Below are 17,296 nucleotides of genomic sequence, written 5' to 3' on the forward strand. Positions count from 1 at the left end.
GGTTCAATCTACATTTAATGAATCTTTACTTACTTATTGGTGAGTAGAGGAAAATTGATGATGGTGAGGGGGTCCAAGAAATTTAATTTATAAGGGTAAATTACACTGTCAACTTATGATGTTATGTCTAATTAGTATAGTTTTTAACGTTGTAATTGTAATTACAAATACACCATATATTCAATAGCAGAACTTTATATAAATACCTACTGGATATATTGCATTAACACCCACTCAAAAGATGTACCTATAATTTTATAAAGGGTTGGTGATAGTTATGTAATTAGATCTGACATCAGGGAGCGTCGATGTAACTTACCATTATTATGGACAAGAAAGTTACAAGAAATTGGCTAATAGGGTGTTTAACTATACTTATTTAAAACATCTTATAAATAATTTTACAACTTATAAGAAGTAATATTTTATTTTAAAAATAAAATTTTAACGTGTATTGATAAAATAAGTTATAAAATGTTAGTAATATCGACGATTTTGTAATTTATATGATAATAAAAAATAAAAGAAAATGTTCAAACATTAAAAATAAGTTGTGAACTCTTTGCTCTTAATTTTTTTTTTCCTAAGGATATACCCCAATTTTCTTAAAATTTTGACCAACATTATGGATATCTTATAACCTCTCAAAAATACTTGTAATTTTTTTTTTTTTGGAAAATTCGTACTCACCCAAACACCATAAGTACTGTGGATTTGCGCAGTAGTGACATCGGTACAAGTCAATCTTCCAAAGCTAAAATGTGTAGGTTATGGTTTTGTCCATCCAGGACCTCATAGTCTTAACTGTAACAAAAGATTTAGATGGTTTCAACTTTGATGGTCCACCAAGATATACCTTAGAATCATAAATAGCATCAGGAGTATTTACAAATTAAGTATTAACACAATTCTCACATCAACAGAGAGGATCAAACTCACAACCCTTTGACAAGAAGTAGCCTTTCCAAGATCCAAAACAGAGAATAAGTTGACCGAGACGTGAATCTTCTTGTAAACTGTACAAAATATCATGTCAAAATAGTTATTGCAGAACTTTCGATCTAGTTTCACTCCCACAGCCAATGATGTCGCAGACATCAAGAGTGAGCAAAGGAGGGGGGAATCAATTAGCAGAAAGGAATATAATAAACACAACATAACATACTCCGTTGCAATTTCGCATTATATTCAAAGAAAGAGAAAGTATCTTCGAGCTCATGTTTTCTGCATTTGCTTCCTTAAATCTCCGAGGGGGCCATAACCTTTGTTCTCCACCTTATGCTTTCCACACGTACAGCTGCTGATATTGAGATTGGTACCACATCTGAGACATAGTCCTTTGCAATTGGGATTGCAGAGAGCACTAATGGTGATCTCTATGTGTATAAGGTCTCTTATGTTTTTAGAAATGTCGATGACTTTTTCGTCTACAGGAAAATATAGCTGATCATCTACGTCAATTAGAGAATCTACATCATCCTCTGCTTCGCCCATTCCAAAATTTTTGGATTTGTCTTCTCCAAAGATTACACCCAGGTTTATGGTGTCTGGTTCTTGGATGGGTTCTTCACATAATAAAAGTGAGAAGTTGGAGTAGACACTCTGAGCAGCTGCTTCACCACACCTTCAGTATTCGGAAACTAAAGAAATTACACATTTAAAAGCTAAAGAACCTATGGACAATCACCAGTGTATGTAACATAGGAGTATTTCAAGTTCGACAACTAATACACAGTACATAAAGTTACAGAGGGAAGCAGAAAGAGAGATAAGAAGCTGAGGGTGAAATCCTCAAGCATTCAGGCTCCTTTGAATTACAACATATCTTATCCTATAGCATGACCATTTACATTTAGAACTAGAATTTTCTGTTCTTCAAGATTTCTCTGCTATTGCCAATAAAGTCTTCAATGTCACAGACTGATATAGATCAGTTTAGTATACAAGCAAAACAAGAAAGCTTTGCGTCTTGCACCTTATCAAGAATTACAACTCTTCAATGACACTTTCACACTCTAAAAATTAATGCTTCACCAAAGAAAAACTGTACCAAAAGAAACAAACACTCAGCCTACTAGAAAGAATCACAGGGTAAATCTTGTAGAGTGTTCTGATAAGAAGCAGCTCGTTCCACCAGTCCGATAGGCTTAAATGGGAGCAACCTAACCCAGCTCCAGTATTTTCTAGGAAATAATCTTTGCTATGAGTTTAAGATGACTTTTTTATTTTTTCCCTTCTAGAAAAAGAGAAAAATTATGAACAGCTAACTATTATGGCAATTCATTTCTAGTAAAGGCATGTTAAGTTGAATATTTTTTATTACCATGGCCATATTGGAGCAGTAACAGGTCTTCCCCATGCTCAGTAGTTCCTGCAGTACGAGCAGGAACAAATCCCTTGCTATTTATTTAGATTGACAGTTCCAATTTCAAGACTAACAGCACCAGAGAGGATTGTGATTAACATACTTGTGGTTTTCTTCAAAAATTTTTTTTTAATTTTCATCACTGTTGCACCAAAACAACCCCTCCAATAGCCACAACAATTTGTCGACTGTTCCAAGACTTTTCCAGTCCCCTTGTTCCATGTCCACAATGGGATAGAGCCATTGTCCTCGTATGTTCTGACCATTCGGTGGTGAACCATGTTTGATATGAACAAAAGAGTCCAAGAAATATTAACCTCGCCCAATAAATTGACTCTCCCAAACTCAACATACTAATCGTCCAATAAAGTACTTCTCTTCTCCATTTAATCAAGCTAATGACAAATAGGATACAGTTACAGATATCAATGAGAACACCACAGCAGAAAAACATAGTCTTCTGTCTTTCATATGTCACCAATGAACTTTCACCCAAAGTAACTCAACTCCTACCCAGAAATCAACTATTTCTAACAGCATAACTAGACTTCTCATACCAGCCCACATAAGCATAGAATTAAAGACATTACACGAGCACAGAAGCAGGGCAAGTTCACTCCAACCACAAAATAAAGACCACACACACACCAAAGAAGAAAAAAGAAAGATAGATTACCTATTGCAATTAAGAGCAAGAACAGTTCTGACAATTCCATCCAGCCTCAACTTCTGCTTCCTCCTAGCAACATCAACCGAAATCAAAACCGGCGTCCCGTCCTGACAATCTTTCGTAGGCTTCACCACGCGCAGTCCCATTTCCGAAGCCCTAGTTCTCGACACCTCCGAGGACACCTTTCCCAACCCCAACCTCTCAAGAGTAGTGCAGAACTCCAAATGCGAGACACCCGGGTTCCTTCTATACAAAATCGCGCCTTCCCACGGGCAGCCCTCGTGATCATCACCTTCAATTTCTTCGTCTCGGAATTCCCAGTCACTATCAGAGGATTTCTCGGAATGAGTCGCGAAATGGAAACTACTGCTGCTGCTGTGGGTCTTCGTGAGGGTTAAGTTTGACGGGCTAAATGGTTTCTTCAAGATTGTGTTTGAATTGAAGGGGTTGTGGAGTTTGACGCAGTGGTGGGACTGGGAGGTGAACTGGAGGGGAGGAGAAGAGAGAAGCGGAGTGGCGGAGGATGAGGCGATTGAGCGGAACATCTCAGTGGGTTTAAGGCCGTGGTTTTGGGAGAAGATTTCACTATAACTCTCTTCAACCAAAGATGGGATTTTTCTGATAAATAAATTTCTAGACAAAAACCAAACTCTATATGTAAGAAATATAGTTATATTTATCCCAATTAAATTATTATTTAATTATTTTATTTATCAAAATATTAATATAATTTATTTTTATAAAAATATATAGAATCTTAATAAAGTGAAAAGACTATCATGTATAGAATATGATAACACTCCTATATTTAAAATAAGAGTTTAATGCAATTTATTTCCTACAATATAGTAAATTAGTCCTCATGTGGTTTTTGAGTGTATATAATAAATAATATCTTATATTTTAAAGTATATTATGAATAAGAAAAATAATACATAAACCAAAACATCATACTTCTAAAAAGAAAGAAAGCAACAAATAACAAAAAAGAAAAAATTAACTTAGGAGTATTATTGGCATAATAATAAAATTAATGTTGTTGTGTCATAACCTCCATTTGTGCGATAAAAGGGCCCTTGCTTTTTATATAGTATAGATATAAATAAATAAATTATCCTCTTATGAAAAAAATAATAGTCTTTTGTTTAAAGAGATAAATTATTTTATTTTAAATAATACAAAGAAGTATTATAATTTTTTTAATAAAGAGATAATTTATTCATTTATAACACCACATGAGTTGGTTGCATTTTTTTTTTCTTTAACAAAATAACAATTGTAGATGAAAATTAAAGACAAAAAATTAAGTAAAGAATACAAAGGTGTTAGAGGAAATGTGTGTGTACTATTTTTATAAGTGAGTATTGGTTCATTGAAATGATTAGTAGCATTTCTACTTTTATGTATGCAAAGCTGTTTTTACAGGAGAGGGAGAGATGGGGGTTACGAGGGTGTTTATAATAATTTTCACTTTTATTGTGGAAATAAAGTATAAGTTAAATAGTAAAAAATATTGAAAGTATTTGAAAATAAAAATAAAATAAAATTTTAGTGGAAAAATTATAATATTTATAATTTTATTAATAAGTTGTAAAAGTTAGTAGGGAGTTACTTATAACTTTTGATTCAAATTAATTTAATTTAATATTTTATTTAAAATAAGTATTATCAAAAATTTATAATTTTTATATTGAGTATAGAATCTATATAAGCTCCATAAAATTTTTATATTTTTTACACAATTGATAAAAAATTTACATAATTTTTGGATGTGTTGTTATATATATTGAACTTTTGTAAAAATAAATTATCAATATAATTTAAAATGTTACATCAAATATATATATGTATATATATTGTGAATATGCAAATCTATAATATAATTAATATATAATATTCTATATTTTTTAAGCAATAATATGATATATTTTTATTATGTGGACATGTAATTGAATAAGAATTTATAAATTATACAACATACTTTTTCTATAATAATATATCCATTATGTATTGACACATATTTAAATGTACTTTTTAACATAATTTATTTACTTTGTAAAATATATTTGCATATATTGAGCTTATAAATACCTTTTGTGTTTCATAATTTATAAAAAATTATAAATTATAAACATTACTTTTATAATAAAATGTGAGTAAAATTTTAAATCACTAAAAATAGTTTGGGGGAGATATTCTAATAAAACATATTTTAGGAAGTAGAATAAAAAAGTATATGGGTAAATGAAAAGGGCTTTTTTGTCCTATTAATGTTAAATTATTTTGTAATGGGTGTTTTTTATTACCTTTCATACTTTAGGGGTTTTAATGAGATAAATACGCAGGCGTGCAAAGTGTATTTAACCCTTAAAACAATTAAAAAGGTACTTTTATAAATAAATTAGATACTTAATTATATAATTTTTTATTTATTATATTTATGTATGATTATAATATATATTTTTGAAACAGTACAATTTACCAATACCAATTATCAGTATCGTACCAAACTCTGAATTTGACCAAATTTGATACGTAATTACATACTAAATTTTTTGATTGATTTATCGAACGGTGCACGGTCGGGTTTGAGTCTCGAGACCGTATCAGTCTTAATATAATATTTTTTAGAAGGTGTTTGTGTAAGTTTTGCCTTTGGATATGGTGTGTAGTTGTAATTACGATTATAACTTCAAAGCAGTGTACCTGTAATTTTACAAAATAAAGAAAATATTTGTGTATTTTGAACTAACTTTAAGAGATATTAATATAATTTATTTTAAATAATAATATTTATTTTTTTCTCAATATCTCATACGTCACAAAATAAAAGACCGCAATTCTGTGAATTGAATTAGGACTTGAACAGCCTTCCAAACAATGACTCAAAGCCTTAGCAGTTAAGCGAAAATAAGTCTAAATGAAAAAAGGATAGCGACTTTTGATTCTTGTTTGCTTTGAGACGTGGGCTAACTCCAAATCTCTCTGTCACAACCAAACAATTCTAACCGATCAACATCCATACGAGGAACATACAGCTCAAGTCGATCACTGAATCTTTATAGCACCGTCTAGACTGCTTTTTTCCTTGCAAACTTCGCCAACACAGTTGTAAGATTTTTCGGGAATCATGGGAGCCCTGTTTCTTCTGCTACTCTCTGCTTTCATCTTCTCTTCTTCTGAATCAAGATCCATAATTCCACGCCCTCACCCTCTCTCATCCCTCAAAATCAACAAGACCCAGGTCCGAAAATCAGTGTTTGAGTGTGTCGGGCTGTGCAAAATTACATTCTTGGAAGAAATTCAGTTGTGTGTGTGTGTGTATTTGAAGTACCCTTTTGTAAGTTAAATTTGTATTGATTATGTGCAGAATGCAGGAACCTGTTCTTTCACAGTAAGCATAAGGACCAGTTGCTCTTCCTCTCGCTACACGCGAGACCGTATCAGTCTCTCCTTTGGCGATGCCTATGGAAATCAGGTTCTGAATTGTAGTTGAATTGTTTATAGTTAGTGGCATTCGTAGAGATTTATAGGTTACCCATATGTTCAATTCTTATTTCTGGATAAATCTGTGTGTGCTCTGAGAAGAATATGAATGAGATTTGATCCTAGGAGTTGGCAATCAATTAGGTCTTTTTAGCAGGGAAGTCTTTTAATTCTTGGCATTATGTAAATTTACTCCGCAGATACCTCATATGCGAAATGTCTGTCCCTTTTGAGTGATGATGTGGACTTTGTGACTGATCTTGGCCGAACTCGAACCAATTATATGGCTGCAAGCCTGCAATACGCTTGATGTGTGATTCATTTGGTTCGGCCAAACCCAGTTTCGATAAGAATTTTCTGTGAGGAAGAATGGCCGATTAGTTCATTATATAGGAATTGATCAATTTGATGGATGTGTCTTTCTTGTGTCAGAATATCTAAAAGCACAATTTTCATAGGTTTAAATGTCATCTTTGATAGATAGGTTGAACACACATAGAGGTCGTAACTGGACTTAAGTATGTTCAACTAATTAGTAGCATCCTTATTTTCTTGGATTTGGATGACATCAGCTATGTTAAATCGATTGATTTGGACAGCCTTGTTGGCATCAGCCACCCGAATTTCTGTATGTTGTGTTCACAGTGAATCCATATTCCATCATGTCCTGAATTACAATTAGGACAGACCATATTAAAGTTTCATATGTGGGCAGCATTCATGTTTTCGTTTGTATAATTCTATGTAGAAGAATAAAGAATAGAGTTCGACAGTGCTTTTATAGCTCCCATTGTCTTGCAAAGATTGGCTTTCATCAGTTAGTGTTTCTGATTTGTGTTCTCAATCTGTAGGTTTATGCACCAAGATTGGACAATCCACGTTCAAGGACATTTGAGCGATGTTCCACTGATACATTTCAGATATACGGACCATGCACATACCAGATATGTTACTTGTACCTCTACAGAAGTGGTTACGATGGATGGATACCGTACGATGTGACAGTATACGGATACAATTCGCAGCCCGTCACTTTCTACTACAATGTAATGATACCTAGCGATATCTGGTATGGATTTAATCACTGTTATCATCGCACAGCTACTTCATTAGCCACGAAGTAAAGCATTCTCTTGCTGTTTATGACATGCCACAACTGAAATAATGAGAATAAACCTTGCGAAGATGATCAGTTCTTCTAGTTTTGTGTTCAGCTGTCCATATTCTTGTATCAGATTAGCCATTCTGCTGGTTTATGTTATATCTTGTTTCAAGTCAAAATCTCTATGCTTGTCTTGTAACTGAAGGAAATCTAACTCGGTGCTCCCTGAAGAAGTTGTCTGAGTGTAGTAAGGATAGAATAAGGTCTGATTTCCAATCAATTGTGCCTATGCCTGTACTCTTAAGAAACTTGGAAGACTTAGTTACAGTCCTTTTAAATATATACGCGATGTTAGTTTATACATTTGGCCTGTATAGGTAAATAGTGGAATACAAATTGCAATACTGATTTGAAGTAGAAGATCTGCAGTACTCAGTCAGATAATAGTAGCAATTCGTAGCTCAGGAAAGACTGCCCAGGGCCTTAGCTTTCTCTCTGAGGATGAACTTCTGAATCTTACCAGTTGATGTTTTCGGCAACTCTTCAAAAATTACGGTCCGAGGTGCCATATAATGGGGCAATTGATCTCTACAGAAGTCTATTATCTCTTGAGAACTAACCTCAAATCCTTCCTTCAACTTTACAAATGCACAAGGTGTCTGCCCCCAGTGATTGTCGGGTCTTGCCACAACGGCAGCCTCAAGAATGGCTGGGTGACGATACAAGACCGTCTCTACTTCAACAGTGCTTATATTCTCCCCACCAGAGATCACAATATCTTTCAATCTATCTTTCACTTCTATATAACCATCCTCATGTTTTACAGCAAGATCACCACTTCTGAACCATCCACCTGCAAAAGCCTCTTCTGTGGCTTTTTCATCTTTCAAATATCCACTCATCACAGTGTTCCCTCTAAACATAATCTCACCTAGTGTCGTACCATCTGCTGGTACACTCTTCATGGTTACAGAGTCTCTTACATCAACTTCCTCTAGCCCATAATGCTCCACTCCTTGTCTTGCTTTTAGCCTTAGCTGTTCTTCACGAGGCAAAGAATCCCATTCGGGCCTCCACACGCACGATGTGCCTGGCCCGTATGTCTCCGTAAGCCCGTACAAGTGTGAAACCCTGAAACCAAGCTCCTCGATCTTGGACAGGATTGACGGTGGTGGTGGTGCACCGCCAGTCATTATCTCGACTCTGTGAGGAAGTAGCCTTCGGTCGCTTGAGTTCACAATCATGTTTAAGACAGTCGGAGCTCCTCCCATATGGGTGACCTGATTAAGTACAATGTTATCAAATATTTCCTTAGGGGAGACGTGTCTGAGGCAGACATTTGTGCCACCCAAAGCTGCCAAGCCCCATATCAGGCACCACCCATTGCAGTGAAACATTGGGACTGTCCAGAGGTAGACGGGCAATGAGATCATTCCATGAAGAGACATCGTTGCTAGGGCGTTGAGATAAGCGCCACGGTGGTTATAAACCACCCCTTTGGGCCTGGACGTCGTGCCAGACGTATAGTTAATGCTGATAGGATCCCATTCAGTTATTGGCCGCATGAGGACAAATTCAGCATCTCCACTGGCGAGAAAACTCTCATACTCATAGGTATTGGAAACAGAACCAGGAGGAAGGGTGGTGTTGTGTTCAGGAATTTGGACAAGAATTGGTGGTTTGACGTTGTTTTCTGCGAGGAGATCGAATGCTCCTTGGGCCACATGAAGCAACTGGTAGTCTACGAAAATGATCTTAGCTTCTGAATGCCGAAGCAGGACTGAGATCATAGTTGAATCCTGGCGTGTGTTCATTGTGCAAAGAACTGCTCCAGTCATCGGCACTGCAAAATGCACTTCTTGCATTGCCGGAACGTTAGGAGCCAGAGTTGCTACCTGTTCATCATACCCACCGCAAGTTTGAGAGGATTTAACTTGGAATCATGAACTGTTACAATGATTTTTTGAGTACATTATGAATTAATTTCTGAAATCATCACTTCAGGCAGACCGTACAAAGGAAGATAACCACCACAAGCAAATCAAACTACTTAAGTAAAACATATCATAGACTGATCAACACAAGAAAACTACAGGGCAAATAGACTATTAATCCATCCTCAGCAAAGTCTAAAATTAGTACTGAAGTATGAAGAACCCCATAATCACAGAACAAAAAAACAAACAGAAAGGCTGGAATTTTACCACATCGCCACGGGAAATCCCCAACTGGGCCAAGGCAGAAGCCAGCTTAACACACCTAACAAAAGTCTCTTTCCAAGTGAACTTCAAAGAACCGTAGACAACAGAAGTTCTATCTCTATAAACCTTGGAAGCTCTCTCTAGAAAGCTTATGGGCGATAAAGGGGCATAATTTGCCGGGCACCTGACAAGACCCTTCATCGATTTCCATGAAAAAGCTTCAGGATTTTCCGGCAATTCACAGAAACGCCGGGAATTCTCTGATGGCTGCTCAACTTTGTTGACGCCATTGAAGAACCACCGTTTGTTGATTGAGGTCCGGCGCCGGAAAAGGTGGCTCATGATGGTGGTGGGATTCCAACTGAAAGAGAGAAGAATTAATAACGTGGGAGGGTTTAGGTGGGTGATTTGTCCCGAGTACAACTGATCATTGATGGGGGGGATTGAGGAGATGTGGATATAGACAACAGACTCTGAAAAGGACTGAGTTTGAGATAAGTAACTGATGCTTGCATGCCCAAGAATGAGACCACGGGCCAGTAACACTTGTCTTTATTCATACTAGCAACAGTTGCGCGATCCTCACGCATATTAATTAATTGAGTGAAACATAAGATTATCCACAGTTTTTCATTAATTGAGCAGAAAATAAAAATGCAAGAAAAATTGCCTATATTTTTTAATTAATTAGAAAATAAAACAAGATACTAATACTATAATGTGTTAAAGCATATAAGTCATTTTTTATACACAAATTTCACGGCTGACTAACAATAGTATTACTTAAAACAAATAGTATTTCAAAAGCATGAACATTTATATCAAGTCAAATAGTAAATATAATAAAATAGAAAATTAGTAACATTAGAAATTAAAAGAGTTGGAGTGGATGTGTATCTTAAATTAAAATCAAAATCCATAATGTTAATTTCGTTGAAAAATTATACAAAGCAAAATATCAATGCCATTAGAGAAAAGGAATTTTATTGTTCATGCATATCTTCTTGTAGTCAACTTAACTCCACCAAAATGCATTGATGTATACACTAATTCGATCATACTATCGATTTCGGAAACACGTACTTGATGGAGTACGTTCTTGAAAATATGAAAGCTTGTGTCGAATTGTTTTCTAGTGCTAGTGAGAAGGATTGGAGTTCATTAGTTTCATCTTCTTATAGTCGCGTTCCACACAAAGGAATTCACCATGCGATTTCAGTAACCGATCTCTCTCAAGGCCTAAACCAGCCGGTGAAGCTACAACCCCCACAACTTGATCCATCGGAAAACCGAATACACATCCAAGATGATGGTGGATCTGAGTGCCTTCTCGGAGAAGAGATTCGACCCGAAGAAATGGATAAACGGAGCAGTTCAGCAGACGCACCAACAGGACCCGGTCGAGAAGCACCTGGTGGATCAGGGGATGAAGCTACAGATGGTGTTGGAGGAGATCGCCGCCTCATTCCCACGCGTCCCTCGCTCTTCTCTCCGAGATGAAGCACTTTCCCTCCGCTCCTCTGTCGCCAACATCCTGCTTTGACGGGAAAGTGGGGGAGGGTCGGGGGAGAACATGGGGTAAACGAATCAGCAATAACATAATGACTGTTAATTTTGATAAAATTACTTAATGGTATTTATAATTTTTTTAAGTTTATAATTGGCAAATGACAAATTGGTGTAGCGATATAAAAATTACCGTTTAAGAGTGTAAAGGGCCTTCTTTTTTATAAATAGTATAAATATAGATGAACTTTTTAGAATTAAGGAACAATATAAGAGGAAACAGAAACTACCGGTTGATTAAAATTTAGGCTTAAATGCATTTTTCATACGAAATTTAGGTCATTTGAGGTTTTTGTACTTTAACTTTTTATAATAATATTTTAGTCCTACGTCTTTTTAATTTTCCTTATGTTAGTTCTTTTTTAATCAGAGCTCACAATTTTCGTTGAAAAAATTCATGTGTCTCTCTGTGACATTTTAAAATTGGATTTTTTGTTCATACAAGTCAATTTTCTGCCAATAGTTTTGTCATTTAGCTTTTCAGAGTAGCATTTTGTTCTTACATTTTTTTAATTTCACCATTGAGTCCTTTTTTTTCTCGAAATTTACCGTTCTCGTCGGGTGAAAGTGAACTCCCGCAAAATTGAAGGATTCAAATCGAAAAATTTAAGATATTATAGAACAAAAATGCTATCATAGAAAGTTAATGGACGAAAATTGCAAATGGCTTAAATCACCAAACCAAAAAATGAATTTACTCCTAAAATTTATGAAAAAATTAATGTTGCAGGATTTGATAAGGTGGAAATAAATGGTTTAGTTGCATATTAATTGTTGGTACAGTGTGCTTAAATTTTCAAAATGTATTATTAAAAATATATATCAAAACTTTTTATATGAATTTAGTATATATTAATGTATTTATCAGACTATAATAAGTGAAAAGAAAAATAATATAATTCTAAAAAATAGAAGAGATAAAAAAAAATTTAAATACATGTGATGAAAGGGGAGAAAAGAAATAAGAATGAAGAAATCTATTTGGATTCTGCTTTTCTAAATAGGGGTAATTTAGTAAATTCATTTAAAAACAACCAAGGTAGTTGCTTAGCTTTATATATACTAGTAAAGTAGTTGGCAGTTACCCATGAATGCTGGATACTGCCATTACCCATGCAGGGTGAATGATTTTCATGGCATAATTGTAGTGCCAGCCCAAGAAATCTATAGAAGAGGTTAGATCGGATGCTCACTAACGATATCTGGACGGCGAGGTTTCCGACGACATTCTATTCCTGCCTTACCCCACACACATCTAATCACTCACCGATGGTAATATCGGGGGATAGTCAAAGACAGTTTGAAGGTATGTTCCGATTCGATAACTACCTTACTCTCTCACCGGACTTTATTCCCAGTGTGCAAAATATTTGGCAGCACGAAGTTATAAGAGCTCCCATGTATGCTGTCATCCCGAAGTTAAAGGCTCTCAAACCTGTATTTCGGGAGCAGCGGCAGAAGAAGGGGAACCTGACGCATAATGTACAACTTGCGAAAGGATTCCAGGAGACAGCACAAACTTTAGCCAACTTGAATAGACAAGATGAGCTGTTCATATTCTTGGAACACTGTTGTCGCCTTATTTATTCCAAGGCGGTCAAACTTGAACAAATTATGCTACAGCAGCGAGGTAAGATGGAGCGGATGAAGGGAGAGGACCAATGTTCTCGCGTGTTTTTTCGCAGAATTGCACAGAGGCGGACTGCGAGAAGGATTCTTCAAATTAATGATGCTCATGGGACCACTCACACAGAGCCGAATGTTGTGAGCCATGAATTTGTAGCTTATCATCAGTCCTTGTTGGGAGGAGTTCGACGCCGTGAGGTTATGGATTTTCGATACATGAGACCATGGGCGCAACATGTATTATCTGATGAGAAGGCCTCACAGCTTGTCTTGCCATTTATGCCGGAGGACATGAAACTTGCGGTATTTGATATTGCTGACGACAAAGCTCCGGGGCCTGACTTTACAATGGGAAGGCTACTGAAGCAAATTAACAGTCTGCTTTCGGCACTTATTCCTAAGGGATTGCTGCTGATTTTCACCCTATTTCGTGTTGTAATGTTCTGTATAAGATTATTGCAAAACTACTTGTCCAGAGATTGAGTGTGGTGTTAGACAAGTTAATTAGTCCCTGTCAACCTGCATTCATACCTGGTAGAAGTATTGGGGACAATATTATGTTGGCACAGGAACTCTTTACCGGCTACAATCAAATGCAGTTACCACGGAGTTGTGAGTTAAAAGTGGATATTCGCAAGGCCTACGATACAGTAGTATGGGATTTTTTGTTAGCTGTGTTGCAACTCTTTGGGTTTCTAGTGGTATTCATGAAATGGATTGAGGAGTGTGTCACCACTACCTCATTCTCAGTGGGGATGAACGGAAAATCTCATGGTTTTTTCACAGGTGCCCGGGGCCTTCGACAGGGCGGTCCACTCTTGCCATACCTATTTGTACTTGTGATGGAGGTGAAGCACCTGGTATTCTTATAGATGATCGGCCAGGACGGGGGCTTTACCTTCCACTGAAAATATGAGCCTTCTCGTCTTTTTCAACTGGGGTTCGCTGGTGATCACTTATTGTTTTGTCGTTGTGACATTGACTCCATTAGAGTATTCAAAGAAGAATTGGATCAGATTGGGACGTGGTCAGGACTATGACTTAATGTGGAAAAGAGTGATCTTATTATCTCCCGATCTGCACAAGGACTGAAGAGCAGATGTTAGCAGTGCTTCGATTTCAGGAGGGGCTTCGACCAATGACGTACTTAGGCCTTCCCTTGATCTCTTCTAAACTGTCTTTTTCTAACTGTCAACCTTTACTGAAAAAAATTGATGAACGTATTGCTGGTTGGTAGGGCTTGACACTCTCATATGCGAGGAGGGTGCAAATTATTAAATCTGTACTCACAGCTCTGAGTGTTTACTGGGCTTCAGCATTCATACTACTAAAAGAGGTTATTAAGAACATTGAGAAACGCCTGCGGATTTTCTTATGGAAAGGAAAAGGGAGCAGTGGTTATGCCAAAGTGGCATGGAAGGAGGTTTGTAAACCACTCGTTGAGGGAGGACAAGGGCTGAGGGATATTAGCACAGTGAACTGTGCTCTCATATGCAAAAAATTATGTGATGTCATCCGGTGTGATAGGACTTCCATTTGGGTTGATTGGCTATACTAGGGGCGACTACGTGATGCTTCAATTGGACTATCCCTGATCATAGAAGCTCGTGGGGTTAGAAGAAATTGGTCCGTCTGCAAACGTGGCTACGACCAATGGTGGAATACCATATTGGAGATGGAGGTGACTTTTATCTCTAGAAGGATCCATGGCATCATCTCGGTCCTCTTATGGAGAGATTCTCGAGAGGGCCGATCACCCTTGGTCTTCATGAATCCATCAGACGTAGCTCTGTCATCCAGGGAGGTCAGTGGCAGTGGCCTCTCATTACCGACATAGAGTACTTGGAGATTACTCACACGCTTCCACCAATTCATGGGGAGAATGATCGAATTATTTGGAGATTTGCCGGTGGAATCCCTACGATCCAAGCTCTATACGGATTATTTGATCCACCAGGCCCGAAAGTAGATTGGGCTTAACTACTTTCGGTCGCTTTAAAGATACCTAACCACATGTTTATCTTATGACTTGCTATATTGGAGAAACTACCTACGACAGACAAACCATGGTTATCTCACTTAAGTAGATGTGTATTATATGATGAGGATGAGGTGGAGACACACACACACACACACACCTATTCTTCCAATGCCGATACAGTCGCCAATGCCTTCACGCTATTATACGAGTTGTACGCTTTTCGTGGCCTAATAGAGATTGGATGACAGATGTTGAGTGGGCTGCGAGGAAGTGGAGGAGTAAACATATCGTCAATGTGGCCTATCGCGCATTACTGGGTGCGTGTATCTACCATATATGGAGAGAGAGAAATCTTAGGCGATTCGAGCATACTGAGCGGAACCTGTATATTGTAGCTAGCTTAATTGTGGAGGATGCTAGACAGCATATACTTGGCATTACCTTAGCTAACTCTATTAGTACACATGCACTTTATAGATTGTGGCGTATTCCTTGGGCATGTCGAAGGAAACACTACTTGATTCATAATTGTTGTACTATATCTTTTTCTATTTATGAAAATTACATTTACCAAAAAAAAAAGTAGTTGGCACTTTCTATATATGTGCGTAATTTTGAAAACTAAATCAAAATTAAATAATTATATAAAAGTACCTAATGTTAAAAATGCAGCAGAGGAAGAAAAACGAGAAGAAACGAGTGGAACCCATGAAGTCAGTTTTCATTTCTCTGTAATCTCTTTACAAAAGAATGAGGACGATGAACAGTATGTAAATACAACAATTTAACTAACACAACTGCTTCCTAACTAACTAACTGACTAGGAGATGACATGGGCCAATTCTAAGAAGAATAAATGAGTCACATATACACGTCAGCATCTGCTAACAAGTACAAATAAAACGTTTCTACCAAAATGCGCTTTTCACCCTGCGTCAATTAGTTCAACTGCAACGTCTTCAACTTCATCTTCTTCAAACTGCTGCGACTCTGCTTCAGACCGCTACAACTGAGCTGCTGCAAGTGATTGTATTCCATCAGCCCCCCCACAAGTGGGATTGTGGGAGAAAACAGCAAGGCCCAACTTGGATATCAGGTTAGAGAACGACTTTAGAGGCAAAACTTTAGTAAAGACATCAGCTAATTGAAGGGAGCTAGGGACAAAGGAAGGGGAAATAAACCCCTCCTTGTAGGCATCACGAACCAAATGGCAATCCAACTCGATATGCTTCGTGCGCTCATGGAAAACGGGATTCGCAAGAATGTGTAGGGCGGCTTTGTTGTCACAAAAAAGATCAACGGGAAGTACGGCAGGCACAGAAAGATCAGCTAGAATGAAAGACAACCAACGTAGTTCACACACAGTCGCAGCCAAACTGCGATACTCCACTTCAGCCGTAGAACGAGAGACCGTGGACTGTTTCTTTGTCTTCCAAGAGACCAAAGCATTACCTAAAAAAATGCAGAAGCCGATAAGGGAGCAGCGAGAGTCTGGGCAAGACGCCCAATCAGCATCACAATAAGCCTTCGGAGCAAATGAATTTTGAGAAGGAAAAAACAGACCTTTTGAGGGACAACCCTTAAGATAAGGACGACGTGCAAGGCAGCTTCTAATGGGACTCGCAAGGATGATTAAGGAACTGACTAAGCTGCTGCACTGAGTGAGAAATATCGGGATGAGTAAAACCCAAGTAAAGAAGGCGTCCAACAAGGCGTCGGTAAGCATCGGGATTGGAAAGCAGAGCACCAGAAGAAGCCACAAGTTTCAAGCCATGAGGAAGAGGGGTTGAAGTAGATTTGGCATGACATAGCCCTGTATCTTGTATGATATCCAAGACATATTTGTTCTGCGCCACAAAAAGACCGTCGGAGCTACGGGCAATCTCCAAACCAAGGAAATAACGAGCTGTACCAATATCTTTGATCGTGAAGAGCTCATGAAGATGTTGCTTGACCTACTGAATATCAGATATTGAAGGGCCAGGAATGAGAATGTCATCAACGTAAACTAACAATGCCATGGGACCTGAGACTGTCTGCTTGATGAACAAACAATGATCTTCAGCTGATTGAAGGAAACTATAGGCCTTAAGCTTGTGGGTGAATTCGACGTTCCATTGACGGGAGGCCTGCTTGAGCCCGTACGAAGATTGCTCCAATTTACACACAAGACCAGGAGCAATAGAATACCCTTCCGGCGGAATCATATAAATGTCCTCCAAATAGCCGTGAAGAAAAGCATTGTTAATGTCCAGTTGTTAAATGGGCCAACCATGAGCAGCGGCAACCGCAAGAAAAA

General features: G+C 37.4%; 3 protein-coding genes across 3 annotated transcripts; 1 reads left to right on the forward strand and 2 right to left on the reverse strand.

The window, feature by feature from the left end:
* LOC105157520 (large ribosomal RNA subunit accumulation protein YCED homolog 1, chloroplastic) lies at positions 962-3,664 on the reverse strand. Its single transcript, XM_011073920.2, has 2 exons — positions 3,042-3,664; positions 962-1,624 (listed from the first exon to the last, which is right to left on the reverse strand). Exons 1-2 carry the CDS (start codon positions 3,578-3,580, stop codon positions 1,216-1,218), a joined length of 948 nt encoding a protein of 315 aa, XP_011072222.1. The 5' UTR covers positions 3,581-3,664; the 3' UTR covers positions 962-1,215.
* On the forward strand, positions 5,954-7,742 carry LOC105157521 (embryo-specific protein ATS3B). The gene is made up of 3 exons (XM_011073922.2): positions 5,954-6,279; positions 6,406-6,513; positions 7,373-7,742. The coding sequence occupies exons 1-3, from the start codon at positions 6,166-6,168 to the stop codon at positions 7,643-7,645; spliced, it is 495 nt and encodes a 164-aa protein (XP_011072224.1). The 5' UTR covers positions 5,954-6,165; the 3' UTR covers positions 7,646-7,742.
* Positions 7,929-10,351, reverse strand: LOC105157522 (probable acyl-activating enzyme 1, peroxisomal). Its single transcript, XM_011073923.2, has 2 exons — positions 9,828-10,351; positions 7,929-9,518 (listed from the first exon to the last, which is right to left on the reverse strand). The coding sequence occupies exons 1-2, from the start codon at positions 10,164-10,166 to the stop codon at positions 8,085-8,087; spliced, it is 1,773 nt and encodes a 590-aa protein (XP_011072225.1). The 5' UTR covers positions 10,167-10,351; the 3' UTR covers positions 7,929-8,084.

Source organism: Sesamum indicum, linkage group LG3, assembly GCF_000512975.1.
Source record: "Sesamum indicum cultivar Zhongzhi No. 13 linkage group LG3, S_indicum_v1.0, whole genome shotgun sequence".
In the NCBI taxonomy this organism is placed as follows: Eukaryota; Viridiplantae; Streptophyta; class Magnoliopsida; order Lamiales; family Pedaliaceae; genus Sesamum; species Sesamum indicum.